The sequence below is a fragment of the Salmo trutta genome, chromosome 31, assembly GCF_901001165.1.
Source record: "Salmo trutta chromosome 31, fSalTru1.1, whole genome shotgun sequence".
Classification (NCBI taxonomy): Eukaryota; Metazoa; Chordata; class Actinopteri; order Salmoniformes; family Salmonidae; genus Salmo; species Salmo trutta.
This window is the reverse complement of record NC_042987.1, coordinates 37,386,869-37,406,976: the sequence shown is the minus strand read 5'-3', so window position 1 is coordinate 37,406,976 and position 20,108 is coordinate 37,386,869. Positions and strand designations below refer to the sequence as shown.

At 41.7% G+C, this 20,108-nt stretch overlaps 1 protein-coding gene across 3 annotated transcripts in view; it reads left to right on the top strand.

Annotated features, from left to right (window-relative positions):
- Positions 1-6,959: 6,959 nt before the first annotated feature.
- Positions 6,960-20,108, top strand: part of LOC115170152 (nuclear receptor-binding protein 2) — a 55,716-nt gene continuing 42,567 nt past the window's right edge. For 2 of the 3 annotated variants that reach the window (XM_029726492.1, XM_029726491.1), the window contains exon 1: positions 6,960-7,420. In XM_029726492.1, coding sequence (XP_029582352.1) covers positions 7,304-7,420 — 117 coding nt within the window. In that variant the 5' untranslated portion in view covers positions 6,960-7,303. The remainder of the gene's footprint in view (positions 7,421-20,108) is intronic. The other variant, XM_029726490.1, reaches the window with a different exon arrangement.

The following is a 20,108-nucleotide window of genomic DNA, read 5'->3' as shown; positions in this document are numbered from 1 at the left end:
CTTAAGTACAGTGGTGGAAAAATAGGACCCAGTTGTCATACTTGAGTAAAAGTTCAAAAATAAATGCTATACATCAAATTCCTTATATTAAGCAAACCAGACAGCACTCCAACACTTAGACATCATTTACAAACACAATATTCAGTGGCAGTAGCGATGACAATTGATAATTGCATGAATTGGACCATAATTCCATCCTGCCCGAGCAATTGAAATGTAACGAGTACTTTTTGGTGTCAGCGAAAATGTGTAAGAGTAAAAAGTACATATATAGTGTAAGGTATTTGGACACCACTTCAAATTAGTGGATTCGGCTATTTCAGCCACACCCGTTGCTGACAGGTGCATACAATCGAGCACACAGCCATGCAATCTACATAGACAAATATTGGCAGTAGAATGGCCTTACTGAAGAGCTCAGTGACTTTCAACGTGGCACCGTCATAGGATGCCCCATTTTCCAACAAGTCAGTTTGTCAAATTTCTGCCCTGCTAGAGCTGCCCCGGTCAACTGTAAATGCTGTTATTGTGAAGTGGAAACATCTAGGAGCAACAAGTAGTGCATAAAATCTGTCTGTACTCGGTTGCAACACTCACTACCGAGTTCCAAACTGCCTCTGGAAGCAACGTCAGCACAAAAACTGTTCGTCCGGATCACCATGAGCAATGCCAAGAGTTGGCTGGAGTGAGTCTCCACCATTGCACTCTGCAGCATTGGAAAACGCGTTCTCTGTAGTGATGAATCGTGCTTAACCTCTACGGGATCGGTGTCCCCCCCGCAGGACGGTTGAGCTAACGTAGGCTAATGTGATTAGCATGAGGTTGTAAGTAACAAAAATAAATCCCAGGACATAGACATATCTGATATGGGCAGAAAGCTTAAATTCTTGTTAATCTAACTGCACTGTCCAATTTACAGTAGCTATTATAGTGAAAGAATACCATGCTATTGTTTGAGGAGAGTGCACAATTATGAACTTCAAAATGTATTCATAAACCAATTAGGCACATTTGGCCAGTCTTGATACATTTTGAACAGAAATGCAATGGTTCATTGGATCAGGCTAAAACTTTGCACATACACTGCTGTCATCTAGTGGCCAAAATCTAAATTGTGCCTGTGCTGGAATAATACATTATAGCCTTTTTCTTGCATTTCAAAGATGGTACAAAAAAACGTTTTTTTTCTTTGTATTATGTTTTACCAGATCTAATGTGTTATATTCTCCTACAATCATTTTACATTTCAACAAACTTCAAAGTGTTTCCTTTCATATGGTAGGTCCTGCGCTACAGGCAGTTAGAAGTGGGTATGTAGTTATAGGCGAAAATTGGAAAAAAAAGGTCCGACCCTTTTAACCATCTGGCAGTCCGACGGACGAATCTGGGTTTGGCGGGTGCCAGGAGAATGCTACCTGCCCGAATGCATAGTGCCAACTGTAAAGTTTGGTGGAGGAGGAATAATGGTCTTGGGCTGTTTTCCATGGTTCAGACTAGGCCCCTTAGTTCCAGTGAAGATAAATCTTAATGCTACAGCATACAATTACATTCTAGACTATTCTGTGCTTCCAACTTTGTGGCAACAGTTTGGGGAAGGCCCTTTCCTGTTTCAGCATGCAAAGCGAGGTCCATACAGAAATTGTTTGACGAGATGATTGGTGTGGAAGAACTTGACTGGCCTGCACAGAGCCCTGACCTCAACCCCATCGAACACCTTTGGGATGAATTGTACCGCCGACTGCAAGCCATGCCTAATCGCCCAACATCAGTGTCCGACTTTACTAATGCTCTTATGGCTGAATGGAAGCAAGTCACCGCAGCAATGTTCCAACATCTAGTGGAAAGCATTCTCATAAGAGTGGAGGCTGTTATAGCAGCAAAGGGGGGACCAACTCCATATTAACGCCCGTGATTTTGGAATGAGATGTTTGACGATCCGGTGTCCACATACCTTTGGTCATGTAGTATATTTTCTTTAGGAATGTAGTGGTGTAAAACTTGTCAAAAAATATAAATAGTAAAGTACAGATATCCTACTTTAAAGTATTTTTACCACTGTCCTTTTCCAGACATGGCCTGCCGAGACGACACCACCAAGACAATGACTACCTGGTCGTAACCCTGTGATGCCACCGTAGAGACGACTAACGTTCCATTACTACAACCATGGGTTGTAGTATACATTTGGTTTTAGCAGGCCTGTCAATGTCTCTGTGTTGGATCATTCTTCAATTACACTGGGATTTGGGCATGGCATTTTGGAAAAAAATGAACTTCATTTTCCTATATTTGTTTTTATCTCAATGTATTTGGGTACATCTTCCCATTCTTCATAAACTCATATGGTAGCCCTGCCATGCTATGTCGTTATCTTAGGTCTCTCTTGTCGTGATGTGTGTTTTCTTCTATATTTTTATTTTCTTTTTAATCTCAGCCCCCGTAACCGCAGGGGAGGCCTTTTGCCTTTTGGTAGGCCATCATTGTAAAAAATAATTTGTTCTTAACTGACTTGCCTGGATAAATAAAGGTTATGTAAAAATAACTATATATAATTTTTACAATTTTGCTAACATTAGTTATTATCGCACCAGTAGGAGTAGCAGGGCTTGAAACTAACTTCTTTGTCCACCACTCACTGTGGCCACACTAAGATATTTTACCAGCCAATATGTTTTTGCCATTTAAAAACGAAACAAATGGATGGGCATGACTTGAGTCTTTTAACCAAAATATCACAGATTAGACAAAATATGGGTCATGGCTAGAAGCTTTTGTCAGAATAGACTTTTCGTAGCAGGTTTAGGAAAATGTTTTTAATTGAATTTTTATTTTATCAGGGAGTAATACTGAGATGAAGGTCTTTTTAACAGATCCCTGATTTACAGAAATTACAGTAAATACACACATCAAAATATTAAATGCAAGCAGAAAGAAAAACACGGTCATAGAAAACAAACATATTCATCAGTAATAAGGTCCTCAATCAGGTTTCATAATTGCCCTAGAGGCACCAAAGCATAAAAATGTAAGAACATTTTGAAGATTGTTCCACAAATAAGTTGTAAGAAAAGCTGATTTATCTAACTCAGTACAGGCCAAAGGAATTTCCAGAGTTGGCCATCCCTGAGACCGTGGGTGGTAACTCCTACATTTTTCTGTGCACAGACTTGACGCTTTGCGAAAGTAGAAAATTGCATTGTTTAGAAGGAGTGCAAGGTTGAGTTTTGCACACATGTACTTCACAGAGGAGGAGTTCCCTCACGGAAATATGCAAATACATGCAACAACGTGCTAATAGGATCTCGCTAGCTCGTTCTTGGCTTTGCCCACTGTGCTTCATTTGCTCCCACTGTAAACGACACAGATGAATTATCTTGGATTAGTTATAAACATATTTTGATATATCTGACTAGTAGCCTCAAACATTGAAAAACAACCTAGCTTGTGAACAAAACAATGGAAATAGTCAAGAAACACAAGGACAAAGTCTCACTTTGTAGACGTTCAGCAAATTAGACCATTTGTATGCCTGTGTGCAGCGCTTCTAAAAATGTGCGCTCTGCTCCCCAGCCAGGCAGTGTTGCTGCTTGTCATGACAGGATTAATAGTTCTTTATGTGATTAGCGTTAGCTACCAGCTCTGAAATAAAATGACAAACACTTTGAAAACAGCTACTGCAGGATTTATTTTTGCTATAAATGTGCTCATACTTGACTTCGAACTATTTTGTATTTTAAAATGCGAGGAGAGGTAATACCACTGATGGTTAAAGAAAAACAAGATATTTTTTGGCGGGTAAATTAGGATTTTCTGAAATGGAGGCCACAAATGCTCAAATCAAAAAGGTCATCATTCCTTCATTTACTACACTGCGTGCACAATTATTAGGCAAGTGAGTATTCTGATCTTATCATTGTTTCTATTTACATTTTCGAACTCCAAACCATATAAACTTGAATGCTTATTGGATTTAATCATTTTCAGGTGATATGTATTTGTGTAATGAGGGAGGGTGTGGCGAAAGTGAATAACACCTTATATCAAGGTGTGCATAATTATTAGGCAGCCTCATTACCTCAGGTAAAATGGGCCAAAAAACGAATTTAACTGAGGGCAGGGTAGCCTAGTGGTTAGAGCGTTGGACTAGTAACCGAAAGGTTGCAAGTTGAAATCCCCGTGCTCACAAGGTACAAATCTGTCGTTCTGCCCTTGAACAGGCAGTTAACCCAGAATTTGTTCTTAACTGACTTGCCTAGTTAAATAAAGGAAAAAATAAAACACTGAAAAGCCAAACATGTAAAATGCCTTTCAGACGGATACGACACGCTTTAAATAGCTAAACTATTGAGGTGTGACCACCGGACATTCAAACATTTTGTTGCGAATAGTCAACTGGGGCTCAAAAAACGCATTGGGGAAGAAAAGGCACAAATTAACTGCAAAAGACTTGAGAAGAATTAAACGTCAAACTACCAGGAACCCATTATCCTCCGGCGCCACCGTATTCCAGAACTGCAACCTACCTGGAACCCATTATCCTCCAGTGCCACCGTATTCCAGAACTGCAACCTACCTGGAGTGTTCAAAAGTACAAGGTGTCAAGTGCTCAGAGACATGGCCAAGGTCAAGAAGACTGAAACAAGACCACCACTGAATAAGATTCACAAGTTGAAGAGTCAAGATTGGGCAAAGAAATACCTGAAGACAGATATTTCAAAGGTTTTATGGACAGATGAAATGAAAGTGACTCTTGATGGACCAAATGGATGGGCCCGTAGCTGGATCAGTAATGGACACAGGGAACCACGTTGAGTCAGGTGCCAGCAAGGTGAAGGAGGGGTACTGGTATGGGCTGCTATCATTGAGGATGAGGTAGTTGGACCTTTTCGGGTTGAAGATGGACTGAAACTCAACTCCCAAACCTACTGCCAGTTTCTGGAAGATTATTTCGTCAAACAGTGGTACAGGAAGAAGTCCTCAGCATTCTAGAAGGCCATGATCTTTATGCAGGACAATGCTCCATCACATGCATCCAAGTACTCCACTGCTTGGCTAGCCAGCAAGGACCTCAAAGATGCCTGAATAATGACCTGGCCCCCTTCCTCACCTGACTTAAATCCTATTGAGAACTTGTGGGCCCTTCTCAAATGTGAGATTTACAGTGATGGAAGACAATACACCTTTTTGAACAGCATTTGGGAGGCTGTGGTTGCTGCTTCAGTGAAAATTGATCGTGAACAGATCAAGAAACTGACAGACTCCATGGATGGAATGCTCATGGCAGTTATTGAAAATAAGGGTGGCTACATTGGTCACAGAATATTTTTGAAAGGTCAAAAATGTTATATAATTGTCATTTTGTGTTACTTATCTGTTACACTCTAAAAATTGAGAATAAACAAGTGAGTTGAGAGAAATTATTTTTGTAATTTAGTTGCCTAATAATTCTGCACACTAATAGTTGCCTAATAATTGTGCACACTTATATATTTCCCTGAGAAAAACAAAACTCACTTTTCCTTTGTTAAACATTCAGGTTTGAGGTTCAATAACATTTTGGATTGACTGAGAGCATTGTGTTTGTTCAACAATAAAATTAATCCCGAGGAATACAATTTGCCTAATAATTGTGCACGCAGTGTAAAGTGATATGATTAATCATTTTGCTCACAATGTTATTTCTCTTCATTTAAATAGTGACACTGGATTTAGACATACCTATATTAAGGAATATTATTAGCCAATCACACCCTTTTTAGTAAGTCAAATGTGAGGACCCTATGGCTGTTCGCCGCTGGAGAGAATGCTCAAGGTCCTTGTATATCATCAACGAGGGATTTTCAAGGCGGTAACACCAATGACAAAACTGAGGGACACACATATTAGTAAAAAAAAAAAAAAAAGTATTTAATTAGCCTTTGTTTTTATTGATTTATACAATAGATTAAATATTTTTTGTTCACTTTCTAGCATTCAAATAAATTAGATGTGTCTGAATCCCAAAAATATGACACTTTAACTCTACGCATCACTAAGTAAGCCAATTTGCTTACCCTGAGTGCTTTAATCAACGTTTTCCAGTATAAATGACTTGCATTATGTTTTATCATTTAATTTTAACGTGTTTTTTCGTGGTTACAATAGCAAGGGACGCAAATGCCACACAATTCCAGAACAACCCTGTTTATTGGATTTGTTGTTATTTACCAGTAAGCAGTTCAAGAGAAAAGAAAAATGAGATTAAAGCGGTTATCTCTGTCTGCCCCTGGCCTGTGTTTATGGTTTTGGGATCTTAAAGAACCATGGGTATTGACAAAATACGCATTCGGCCAGGGAGAAAGTCTGCGCTGAAGGCAAAGAACCTGGTCAGAGACAGGAGGGCCTTCACCTCGTACTTCCTGAGCCGGGCGGTCATCCTCAGCCTTTGTCATGGGCTGTCTCAATGAACTAGGCAAGTTCTTAACTGACTTGCCAAGTTAAATAAAGGTTAAATATTTTATTTTTGAAAACACATTATGAAATGTAATCTCTCCTGTTCAACCCAAAGGACATTGCTAATCAGTACAATAGCCTATTAAACATAAGTAGGCTATGAAATACAATGTAAAATCAAAAAGAGGGAACTGCATGAGAGGTAGATATGCTTGGTAGGAGGTGGGTAAAAAAAAGACGTCCTCTCCCACAATCGGCGTGCGTTTTCGTTTCAGTTTTTACGGTAGTATTTACATTACAAAAAACTCAGGAAGTGGCCAAAGATCACAGAAACTAGTCCGAGTGAAAGGAAATAATGGGAAAATCTCAATTGTACACTCCTCGCATCCTTCTCAAAATCCATTGGAGGAGAAAGTCAGAGCGGCGGGACCTCTGACTTTCTCATCCAATTGGTTTTGAGAAGGATACGACGAGCGAGGACACGAGGAGGATACGATTGAGATCTTCCCTTTTTTTTTTCTTCCAAAAAGCCGCAGAGGCCACTATGGAAAGACTGTATAGTGTGGCATACCACCCGCTCTTACTTCAAGCACAGTTCAGCGGCGGCTGTGCGTGTTGCAGCACCTCCTGGAAGATCCCCTATTGGCTCTTTCTTGGGGAATGCGCTTGTTTTGACAACTCATTTGATTGTTGGATGTGGTTTGAGAGGACGACACGGACTGCAGGTTAAACCGTAGAATTCGTAACAGTTTCTACATTTTGCAACATATGCAAATCGGATTAATCTTGGTAGGCTAAACATAGGAATCGAGTTTATAAACGCGCGTTCCTTTAAAAAAAAGGGGGGGGGGGGGGAATTGACTGGATTGAAATGACCATGTCCGAGGAGAAGAATTCGGGGTGTCGGGGGAAAGAGGAAGAGAGCGAGGATGAGAGTGAAATCTTGGAAGAAAGCCCTTGCGGTCGCTGGCAGAAGCGAAAGGAGCAGGTACTGTATTTCTCAGATAATTGTTCAATTCGTGGATGACACATGCGCAATGTACAGCTTGTTTTTAGTTCGCCAATGAATGCCGAACTCTTCTGTTGCGCAATAAGGGTCACGTTCAGGTGGCTACAATGTTGCAGATGAAATGATTATGTCATCTCTGTACATTTCTCTGTTCCACTAGCCTTACATGACAGCGAAACATGTCCTTTCTGCTAAATATATTTATGTTGTAATGCCTGAAATGTTGTAGCTAGCTTAAAACAACAAAAAAATCTTAACATTCAAACAAAATATGATTTTTTTTCTTTTGGCTGTTTTCAAGAAACTTAGAGAAACGTATAGCCATTGACATAACACAATATGACATTGTATTATGAAAATATGTCTACAACGCCTTACAAACAGTCCATCTAATTTTATTAAGATCTCCCTTCTTAAGACATTGTTTGGGATGCACAGAATATAGGATTATTATATTAAATTGATAAAATGCTTCTTTGGTTATTTGAAGATCTGTTGATCTATGGAGAACATGTGTACCTCAAACACACAATGTCTTTAAAGGGGAAATCCTCACCCCGCCTCTGTTTTGGTAAATAGATAAAGGATGGGGCTGAAGAAATGTAACATCCTCAAATTAATTGACAAGGCTATGGATGGAAAGACTGACCATCCATGAGATAGTTTTAACCTTGTTTTGAGGCTATACATTTTTTTATAAAAAAAAAATATATATAAAAATATATATATATATATATATATATATATATATAATTTATTTTTTTTATTGTTTATTTATATATATCATACCTAGCATTATTTTTATATATATATATATATATATATATATATATATATATATATATATATATATATATATAATTAATTAATTGTTTTACCAAGGATGGAGCAAAACATGCTTAGTTTGGGCACTGATGGAATACGACGCTTTTACTAAACTCAGGAGGCATTTATTACATTGACTATTGAAGAATGTAATCTTAAGTTGCCCCTTATCCACTTGAATTTGTTGTGATGCATCGAAACATCCAAGTAGGATTCCATGGGGAAAATAGCAGAACACACAACATGTCTACAAAGTATATACTTTGGCAAGATATGGACAACAAAAACTGTGTGGAAAAAAAACATTTAAAAAATGTCCACGTCAAAATGGGAGACATCCTCCTTTGAGAGTAGCACGTTCTTGACTGGCTCGATAGTTTTAAATTAGGCTATTGGGTGTTGAAGTGCCAATCAAACAGCAGTAAATATTACAGATTGCACCTTTTTTTTTTTTACGCTTCAGAGACGTTAGCGTCATGAGCTTCTCTTCTTTTTTTTCCCTGTACGGCTAATGTAGCAGTGCTGTTCTGCAGTGATTGGGAATCATTTAGGCCTGGCTGTGTAGATGAGGGTGGCAGGTAGCCTAGCGGTAAAGCGCGTTGTGCCAGTAAGGTCGCTGGTTCGAACCCCTGAGCTGGCAAGGTGGAAAAATCTGCTGTTCAAGGGCAGTTAACCCCCCCCCCCCCCCCAACAACATCTGCTCCCCGGTTGTCGATGACATGGACGTCGCTTTTTAAGGCAGCATCCATCCCCGCACCTCTCTGATTCAGAGGTGGCAGGCCCATTTCGGTTGAATGTGTTCAGTTGTGCAACTGACTTGATAACTTTCCCCCTGACAGACTATGACAGCATAGGGGTTAAGTGTGAGACTGGGGTTTGGCAAATGAGGTACCTGTGACTGGGTGATGAAGTGTGGTATGTACGTAGACAGACACTTCACTGTGAAATCCAATAACTATGATTGAAGTACTATCAGGGGCCCTAGCATACCACATATAGGTGTCACGCAGTCATCGACGGGGGCGTAGCCATAGTATAGGCCTCCGTTGCAAAAAAATTGTCCAACTTTAGAGAGAGCTGATGAGCTGCAGGTTTTCGTTCCTCCCTTTAATGTTTTCTCACATCCTTTTTTTAAATATATATTTTTTTACATTCAGCAGTGGTCCTGTAGGCTTACTCGGTGCTCTGACAATAGAACAAAGTCATGGTCATACCAATATAGGCAAATACAGTCAATCAAATTACCATGTGGTGGGTAACTTTTTACACAATGCAATCTACACAAGGCTTCTGAGTTTGTGTTCGCCCATTGCATTCTCTAGATGCACGTTTAAAAAATAAAAAAAAAATACAAACTTATCATGTTTAAACATGTCTGATAATGGGGGGTGACTGGGTCAGACAACCTCCAACTCGGCACCTATGATACCATACTAGTCCGTTCTCCTGCCATTAAAGTCTGTGTGAAGGTGTGCTGATGACACTGTTTCCCCTGTGTACTTGTATGTGTGTGTCAAGGGGCTTTAGGGCAGGGTGTGTCGTGTTAGAACGAGCCATTCGTACAAAGAGACTGAAAGCCAGGCTTGTTTGCAGAGTTTTTCCACTCAATATGTTTAGTGCCGTCACTCTGAGGAATGCCTGTTAGATTTTTATGAGGAGGCTTGAAAGGCACCACCTCTGTGGTTTCTAGGAGATGGCGAGTATGAGGAAAGTGTAATGAATGTATCCTGGTGGAAACAACAGATTACCAACATTAGCCTCTTCTTTTGCTTTCATGGGCAGTGTGTTTCCATCTTTCGTCCAGGCATGAAACCCCAGTTTGTATTTCATAAAATGTCTGTTCTCTATGTAGGTATACCTTTTACAGTGCTGGTTGGAGTACTGTTCTCCTGCTAGGACCCAGTATGATTAAGACTTTACATAGAAAAGGCCTAATAATCAATGTCTATTTCTATTGTAAACTTCACATACTAGTTTTTTTTAAATATACCTCCCTAGCCCGTGGCAGTATACCTCCCTAGCCCGTGGCAGTATACCTCCCTAGCCCTTGGCAGTATACCTCCCTAGCCCTTGGCACTATACCTCCCTAGCCCTTGGCACTATACCTCCCTAGCCCTTGGCAGTATACCTCCCTAGCCCATGGCAGTATACCTCCCTAGCCCTTGGCAGTATACCTCCCTAGCCCTTGGCAGTATACCTCCCTAGCCCTTGGCAGTATACCTCCCTTGCCCTTGGCAGTATACCTCCGTAGCCCTTGGCAGTATACCTCCGTAGCCCTTGGCAGTATACCTCCCTAGCCCTTGGCAGTATACCTCCCTAGCCCTTGGCAGTATACCTCCCTAGCCCTTGGCAGTATACCTCCCTAGCCCTTGGCAGTATACCTCTCTAGCCCTTGGCAGTATATCTCCCTAGCCCTTGGCAGTATACCTCCCTAGCCCTTGGCAGTATACCTCCCTAGCCCTTGGCAGTATACCTCCCTAGCCCTTGGCAGTATACCTCCCTAGCCCTTGGCAGTATACCTCCCTAGCCCTTGGCAGTATACCTCCCTAGCCCTTGGCAGTATACCTCCCTTCCCCTTGGCAGTATACCTCCCTAGCCCGTGGCAGTATACCTCCCTAGCCCGTGGCAGTTTACCTCCCTAGCCCTTGGCACTATACCTCTCTAGCCCTTGGCAGTATACCTCTCTAGCCCTTGGCAGTATACCTCCCTAGCCCTTGGCAGTATACCTCCCTATCCCGTGGCAGTATACCTCCCTATCCCGTGGCAGTATACCTCCCTATCCCGTGGCAGTATACCTCCCTAGCCCTTGGCTGTATACCTCCCTAGCCCGTGGCAGTATACCTCTCTAGCCCTTGGCAGTATACCTCTCTAGCCCTTGGCAGTATACCTCCCTAGCCCGTGGCAGTATACCTCCCTAGCCCGTGGCAGTATACCTCTCTAGCCCTTGGCAGTATACCTCCCTAGCCCGTGGCAGTATACCTCCCTAGCCCGTGGCAGTATACCTCCCTAGCCCGTGGCAGTATACCTCCCTAGCCCGTGGCAGTATACCTCCCTAGCCCGTGGCAGTATACCTCCCTAGCCCTTGGCTGTATACCTCCCTAGCCCTTGGCTGTATACCTCCCTAGCCCTTGGCACTATACCTCCCTAGCCCTTGGCACTATACCTCCCTAGCCCTTGGCACTATACCTCCCTAGCCCTTGGCACTATACCTCCCTAGCCCGTGGCAGTATACCTCCCTAGCCCGTGGCAGTATACCTCCCTAGCCCTTGGCACTATACCTCCCTAGCCCTTGGCACTATACCTCCCTAGCCCTTGGCACTATACCTCCCTAGCCCTTGGCAGTATACCTCTCTAGCCCTTGGCAGTATACCTCCCTAGCCCTTGGCAGTATACCTCCCTATCCCGTGGCAGTATACCTCCCTAGCCCGTGGCAGTATACCTCCCTAGCCCGTGGCAGTATACCTCCCTAGCCCTTGGCAGTATACCTCCCTAGCCCGTGGCAGTATACCTCCCTAGCCCGTGGCAGTATACCTCCCTAGCCCTTGGCAGTATACCTCCCTATCCCTTGGGGGGCATCAGCCCTCCTTTTGTCAACCTTGACAAGGGTTCAGCATTGGTCAGATTTGAATGACAAATCCAACACAATAAAAGACTGCAATTATGTTATTTATTATAATAAATGACTGCAATTATCTGTTAGCCTATTCTCTTTTCCACATATTTTGACATACTGTTTCCAGAGACTTTGCGCTATAGAGGGGTCGGCAAATTACCATGGCAATGAGTTCTTTTTTAATTTGAATAATAGCTAAAAAAATATATATATATATATATATCTACAAAGCTTACAGTTTAGACAAACGGTCAGTGTCCTATAGGGTACCCTGCAAATAAATGAATGATTGAGTGTTGTATACTGTGACTCTGGAAGGTACTGACTGACACGACATAACAGGAAACCCCACATTCCTCTGCCAATGTATAGCTGTAACTGTCTATAAGACAGTCTCCTACAGAACAGGAAGCCTATATACACATTTCTATTTTTGTTTTTAGATCTGTCATCCAGAGTTTGTACGTTGGATGATATATGAACTCTGTGTGTGTGTGTGTGTGTGTGTGTGTGTGTGTGTGTGTGTGTGTGTGTGTGTGTATATATATATTTTTACATTTGGCACACACAGCTGATGCATAGAACATTTTACTTTTGCTGATGTTTCCAAATGCATTCAATAATTCAGGCAGATGCTGTCATCACTAGCATCTGAGTCAACAGAAAGCACCACATTGGCACAATGGAAATCATTGTTGGTAGAATGACGGCAAACGCGCAGCGTCACAAGACTACCATTTAGCTGGCGGATCTGATCTCGGACCGGATGGAGGGATGTCTGGCTGGGCCGGGGCGAATTAAATGAGAGTAGATGAAACCTTTGGGGAAAATCCTGCTGTGGTCATTTTTCCAGCACATTGGCTTGATGAGGCCATCTCTCTGTTCACATTTGACGTGGGTGTTCAGAGTAAATTCATATAACTTTTCAAATGGTTAGTGTTCCCAAGTTTTTCCAACTGAGACATTTTTTTTTCTTAATCCTCTCCAATGTGGACTCTATTGAAATTTAAGCGACATATAGACTGATCCAGACTCTTAAACTGGCACACACTCGCTCCCTTGGTCTAATCTTCCCTTCTGGCAGTCGATCAGCAGAGCAAGCCCCATTTGCCGAGTCATAGCTGTGAAAAAAATGACAAAAGCATGAGTTATGTCTGGAGATAACCTTCAACTTTCCATCAGGAAAGCCCTTTGTGCTTGTGCTGTAATCTTTGTAGTGGACTCTAGGCTTACTGATTTGAGGAAGACTGGAATAAATGCAGTACTGTAAGCAACATTCTATCATCTGCAGGTTCTACCGTATAGGGGATACATATTTATGGGGAGCATTTTCATTTATTTGGGGAAAAGTTAAGCTTTTTGCGAACAGAACATCACTACTTGGGAAATACAATGGGACCTTTTTAAGAGAGATGTACATGTCAGGAATGAAGTCATTTGGATCACCTGAAATGTTAGGTAAATTTACTTCAAAACCACATCAAACATTTTATTGAAAAAATAATAATTGTGTATTTACCAACAAGCTGTCTTAATGCAGAATTAGACATTTCAATGTGTTTTTGTTGCTACCGCTGCTCTGTATTATTCAATTTCACCAAACGTCTAATTTCAAAGTTAAGGGTTAAGTTTAGGCACTCATTCCAAACGGTTAAGGTTTGGGATAGAGATTAAAAATAAAATGGGTACGCGACACGCAACCTTCTGATCCAGAGTCATGGGATTACACCTGTCCAACCCCGACCGCAAAGCCCAAGTCTACTTGATGGTTATGGCACTGGCTGTTTCCTCATAGCGGCTGGTTTTAAAGGCATTTCCCGAAGTCTTCTTGAATGTCCTAGCTGGTATTTACATGGGTATTCTAACCATTTTAGCCCATTTAATGTATTTGATGTGATTTGCGCACATGTGAGCAACGTTTTATGGTTTGTCTGTAGCCTCCAGAAGTTTTTTTTCTCCATTTGAATGTACCTGTTCAATATTACCTGTTGGGTTGACCCGGCATTCTGTAACTCTTGAGGTTAGAATCTTTGCGGTTCTACTCTACTGAAATGCCATTGGCTTTAAGAAGAGGTAATGACTCAAGGAGGCACTTGTTGACATTCTCCTCCCGGTAACGGATTTGATTGGGGACCTTTTTGCTGAATGACCAGTCGAACTACTGTTGTAGTCTGTCTGCGCAACAATATCTTGAAGTCCGACACTTTGCAGCCTCCTTGAATTGGGCCTTTTTTATTTTCTTTTTTATTTACTGTAGTACAGTCAACATCCCAGAATTGGGCAGTATTGCCAAAAATATCTATAGCAGCCTAATGAGGTTTGTGTATGGTTTTATACAGTGTATACAGCCATACATAAACCAGCCTGTATAACAATACCCAATCCACTTAAAATAGCCTGAAAACAAAGATTTAACTTCATAGGCAAGGACAGGACTCTACATTTCTCTCTTCCTCTCTCCAAATGTTATTTTAGTAAAATAATTTTTCGGGAACTGAAGAATTTCATAAAGCTACCAATGTTTTCCTGGCCTGCTTGTTTGCCAGTGTTTAAAACAAGCATGAATTATACCTGAATTATACAAATCCATTGCACGTTACCCATGTCATAGATATTGTACACGTCGTACAACCACATACATATTGCACAACTGCCCTGACACATTTTGTCAGTGGCTCAGTAACACAGCTGGGCTTAATTTATTGCTGCTTAGGTATTTGATGGACATGGCAATGCAGGATGCTTATACCTGTTCAGCTTACACGTAGCGACCCTATAGGGTCTGCCTGAGGGGACGAGCTGATACTCAGAATTACATGGGAGAGGTTTGAAAGAATCTCTGATAACAGCCTGTTCAACAGTAAAGAAGGCTACTGCCTCACACCCATGATCTACATTGGCAGTTTGAGGCCTATATGGGGGCGCTCTTCACCTGGACAATTAGGCACATTTCCATGACTCTGCTTTGCTGCTGGACGATATGACTCTAGTCACGAGCATATCCTGAGGAGTTCCTGACATGGTGTGTGTGTGTAGATTATCAGATCGTATCAGGAACCTCATCAACAAGATAACATTCCTATTATGTTTTTCTAGAACCTGCAATCTTTTGAGGACAACCAGCTTGTTTGTACCTGAATAGCCCCCCTTAGGAAAGAAAAGCAAGTCCGACGTGGGTTTCTGTCCTTTGTCACCCTCTCGGCTCACTGCCAGCGAAAAGCACATCCAGGCAGACATCTGTGTTGCGACATGGGGCTCTGTAGATGGCCTTGTTCCTGTTGTGTTTTTCTTCTCCCCAGGTTTCTTGGAAAGGCAAAGGACGTGGGTGTTTTTTACTTGTATTTCTAAACTCTGGCTTTGTGGGCAGAATACGCTCTAGCCACTACTTGTAATCATATACCGTGAGTGGTGTTGCTTTGCACCCATTGGAATGTACACAGAAAACCTGTCAGTCACTCATGTTCATGGCTTGGTGTGTAAAGTACCAGTCAAAAGTTTGGACACACCTACTCATTCCTGGGTTTTTCTTTATTTTTACTATTTTCTACATTGTAGAATAATAGTGAAGACATCAAAACTATGAAATAACACATATGGAATCATGTAGTAACCAAAAATGTGTTAAACAAATCAAATTATATTGGAAAATGTTTTTTTCAACAGAAACAAGTTTGTATTGGCCAAATTCAGATAGGTCCCTCCCCGTTTCATTTGCTGCCGGTTGGTTCATAGAGTAAACGGTAAGCAGTTTCCGTTGCAGAACGTTTTTACACCAGAATCCGACTAATGGATACACCACTACTTGTTGGTCCACTGATTGGCCAGGCCTCCTCTCACTTTAGAGACTTTGCAAGAGCATGTCACCCCTCTCCTGGGCTGCATTCCATTCCAAAAAAATCTTTACCCCAAAAATGCTCCCTTTCTGTCACATTCAAGGGGGATCCCCAAAATAAGAAGGGGGGGGTAGCAAAGGGATGTAAGTGATTGGAGGGAGAAGTTACATTACCTCAGTCTCTCTTTTTTTTTTTCTCTGCGCAAGTTAAAAAGTATAATTTTTTTTGAAAAGCCGAAATTTAAGACCTTTTCAACAAAATCGTTCTTCTCAGATCTGTCATTACTGTAGCTGAGATCAACCTTTTTCCCCCCAGGAATATGTATTTAAAAAAAAAAAAAATGTTTTGCCTTCTGTCACAGCAAGGCTCTGGCCCAGCTAAACACACGTGATGCATGAGTCATCGCTTAATGTTTGTGGCTGGTTTATAGTGAGCTATAAGTGTATTGTAGAGTTGCTTTCCAGATAACTGCCATGACACCAAGGTCGGCGGGGCAATCAATAATGTGGCCCATCTTTGAGATTGAACATCAATATTATCTTTTCTACCACACCGGAACAACACGCCGAATACATTCTTTACAGTCAATAGTGATGGGTCCTGTGAGATATGTCATTGTGTCTACAAAACAGTGCACCATGACTTGACAAGAATTACCGTAATATTTTGAGTAGACGGAATGGCACTTAATAATCACTGCCTTCTCAAGGACATCGTCAAAAGAGACATTTTGAAAAGTCCTGCTGGAAGAGCTGCCATTCCAATGATGGAGAATACAGAAATCCTTTTTTTTAAGGTGGACAATATTACTATATTACACCACTGGAATAATGCATGATATTATATGGTTGCTATCGGAAATACCTTTGCAAAGCACAGTTCTTTTTTTTTCTTTTTTTTTCCTGTTGTAACCCTCTGTTTTTTGGTAGTAACACAATTTATTAAATGTTTTATATGATCCTTTCTTTGAAAATATTGGGTACAAGAGAGAACTGTATATCACCAAAACATTAGGTTGGGTTTTTGTACAAGCCAACAGTAACTCAGTACTCTACATATGAGCTGAGCGCTTCAGGATCAAGAGGAGCGTATGAGCTGGAGTCAGATGTTGAGGGAGGGAGTATCTCCTCTCTTTATCTCAAGGCTTATTGAAGGGAAATTAGATTTTTTTTTTACAATGTTGCAGGAACTAGGCCGCTGTCTTCATACCGTCCCAATGTGGTAAATGTGTCCACGGTTTGAGTTACTCTACAGCCTCCGTAGATGCTGCCTCAAGACATGACCCCAAAAGACACAAAATTATAATAAATGAATCTAATCAACGCCAACAATGAGAGTAAATGCCTATCAGGGGACGAAAGAGTGTGGAGGACAATGTTTGAAAATGTATCCATATCGAGGCAAACAGCCCTCAAGGGATTCCTGTATTAATTTGAATGACATTGTGGCTTCCACTGTAACGCTCACATGACTTGTTGTGACTTTTCATTATACTGAAGAAAAATATAAACACGACATGTAAATTGTTGGTCTCATGTTTCATTAGCTGAAATAAAAGATACCAGAAATGTTCCGTATGCACAAATGGCTTTATTTCTCTAAAATGTTGTGCACATTTGTTTACATCTTTGTTAGTGAGCATTTCTCTTTTGCCAAGATTTATCCCAGCCCCCGTCTCCGCAGAAGGCCTTTTGCCTTTTGGTAGGCCGTTATTGTAAATAAGAATTTGTTCTTAACGAACTTGCCCATTGTGCTGTGGACAATAAAAGGCCACTCTAAAATGTGCAGTTTTGTCACAACACAATGCCACAGATGTCTCAAGTTTTGAGGGAGCATGCAGTTGGCATGCTGACTGCAGTAATGTCCACCAAATCAAACCAAACTTTATTTGTCACATGTGCCGAATACAACAAGTGAAATGCTTACTTACAAGCCCTTAACCAACAATGCAGTTTTAAGAAAATATCTACCAAATAGTCTGGGTAGACATTTGATTAGATGTTCAGGAGTCTTCAGGCTTGGGGGTAGAAGCTGTTTAGAAGCCTCTTCGACCTAGACTTGGCGCTCTGGTACCGCTTTCTGTGCAGTAGCAGAGAGAACAGTCTATGACTTGGGTGGCTGGAGTCTTTGACAATTTTTAGGGCCTTCCTCTGACACCGCCTGGTATAGAGGACCTGGATGGCAGGAAGCTTGACCCCGGTGATGTACTGGGCTGTACACACTACCCTCTATAGTGCCTTGCAGTCGGAGGCCGAGCAGTTGCCATACCAGGCAGTGATGCAACCCGTCAGGATGCTCTCGATGGTGCAGCTGTAAAACCTTTTGAGGATATCAGGACCCATGCCAATTCTTTTCATTCTCCTGATTGGGAAATAGATTTTGTCGTGCCCTCTTCACAACTTGTGCTTGGACCATGTTAGTTTGTTGGTGACGTGCAACTTGAAACTCTCAACCTCCTCCACTACAGCCCCGTTGATGAGAATGGGGGCGTGCTCAGTCCTCCTTTTCCTGTAGTCCACAATCATCTCCTTTGTCTTGATCACGTTGAGGGAGAGGTTGTTGTCCTTGCGCCACATGGTCAGGTCACCAGCGCTGTTGCTATAGTTAATTTCTCTACCATAAGCAGCCTCCAATAACGTTTTAGAGAATTGGGTGAGGCCGTCCTAACCGTCCTCCAATAATTAGCATTTATTTAAATCTACAGATTTAACTGTAAAATCCTTCATTGTTGTGTTTTTGTTCAGTGTAGTTATTTTTGCTTGCAGACAGTCTGATAACGTGTCGGGGGGGGGGGGGGCTGGCCGGTGAGCCGCTTGAACTCTCAGGTAGTGTGACAGCGTTATGACACATTCCCTGGGTTTATTAACAAATGTTTCATTAACAAATGACTTTAACAGACTTGAAATGGAATTGACCCAATCCTGTTAAAGTGAGCTGAACAGTTTTAATTTACTGCTTGAGTTCTCTGGCACAATGCATTCCTTGGCAAAGGGAAAAACTAGGAATTGTGGTGACTGTGATAGTCTGCCTGAGATAATTAGCCGGTGACTTACTGTGGCAAATTGCTATTTGTTGACATGCGTGTCACATCATGCGTACAGGAACTTGCATGCTTTGTGAGCTTGATATGCTGCCTGATTCAACCAGTATGAAGGTTATGGCCAAAAAGTGGGCAAGAAATAACAATTTTGAAGGGCACTTTAACATTCTATGAGCTTTTCAGCCAAAGTGGATCAATGTAACACTGCAACAAAGTTATTACATTTTGTAAATGGGTCATGTAAAATAAGGCAATATTGGAGGTTTCTCAATCACAATTGGGAACAGAAAATAATGGATTAACTTTTCCAACGCTAGTTAAAGTTTGGCTTTATTCTGGTGCTGCTCTGCACATACAAGCTTGTTAGCTAGCTAGCTAGCTCTGGTCCAACGCTAGTTAAGCCAACTCTCTGAAGTTCAAAGACATTCAAAGTTCCTTCATAGAAGCCGCTCCTCCGTAGGTATAATTCTGTGGGCCTAATTCAGATAATGTAAGTCATAAGATGCCAAGCCGCCTCCTCCACCCTCAAATTTCAGTCGCATCTCGTGCCCTACATTTGTCTGTCCAGTGCATGTAAACAACTATAGATGACCTGCTCCAGCAAGCTGATCTAGTCCCACTGATTGATTGGTGAAGTAATTTAATATTGTAAAAAGTGTGTGTATATATTTCGAAGGTTTAAAAAGGAATAGAAAGGAACTCAACTCAGCAAAAAAAGAAACGTCCCTTTATCAGGACCCGGTCTTTCAAAGATCATTTGTAAAAATCCAAAACTTCACAGATCTTAATTTGTGAAGGGTTTAAACACTGTTTCCCATGCTTGTTTATGGTTCATTGAACAATGAGCATGCACCTGTGGAACGGTCATTAAGACACTAACAGCTTACAGACGGTAGGCAATTAAGGTCACAGTTATGAAAACTTAGGACACTAAAGAGGCCTTTCTATGGACTCTGAAAAACACCAAAAGAAAGATGCCCAGGGTCACTGCTCATCTGCGTGAACGTGCCTTAGGCATGCTGCAAGGAGGCATGAGGACTGCAGATGTGGCCAGGGCAATAAATTGCAATGTCCATACTGTGAGACGCCGAAGACAGTAATACAGGATGGACAGCTGATCGTCCTCGCAGTGGCAGATCACGTGTAACAACACCTGCACAGGATCTGTACATCCGAACATCACACCTGCGGGACAGGTACAGGATGGCAGCAACAACTGCCCGAGTTACACCAGGAATGCACAATCCCTCCATTAGTGCTCAGACTGTCCGCAATAGGCTGAGAGAGGCTGGACTGAGGGCTTGTAGACCTGTTGTAAGGCAGGTTCTCACCAGACATCACCGGCAACAATGTCGC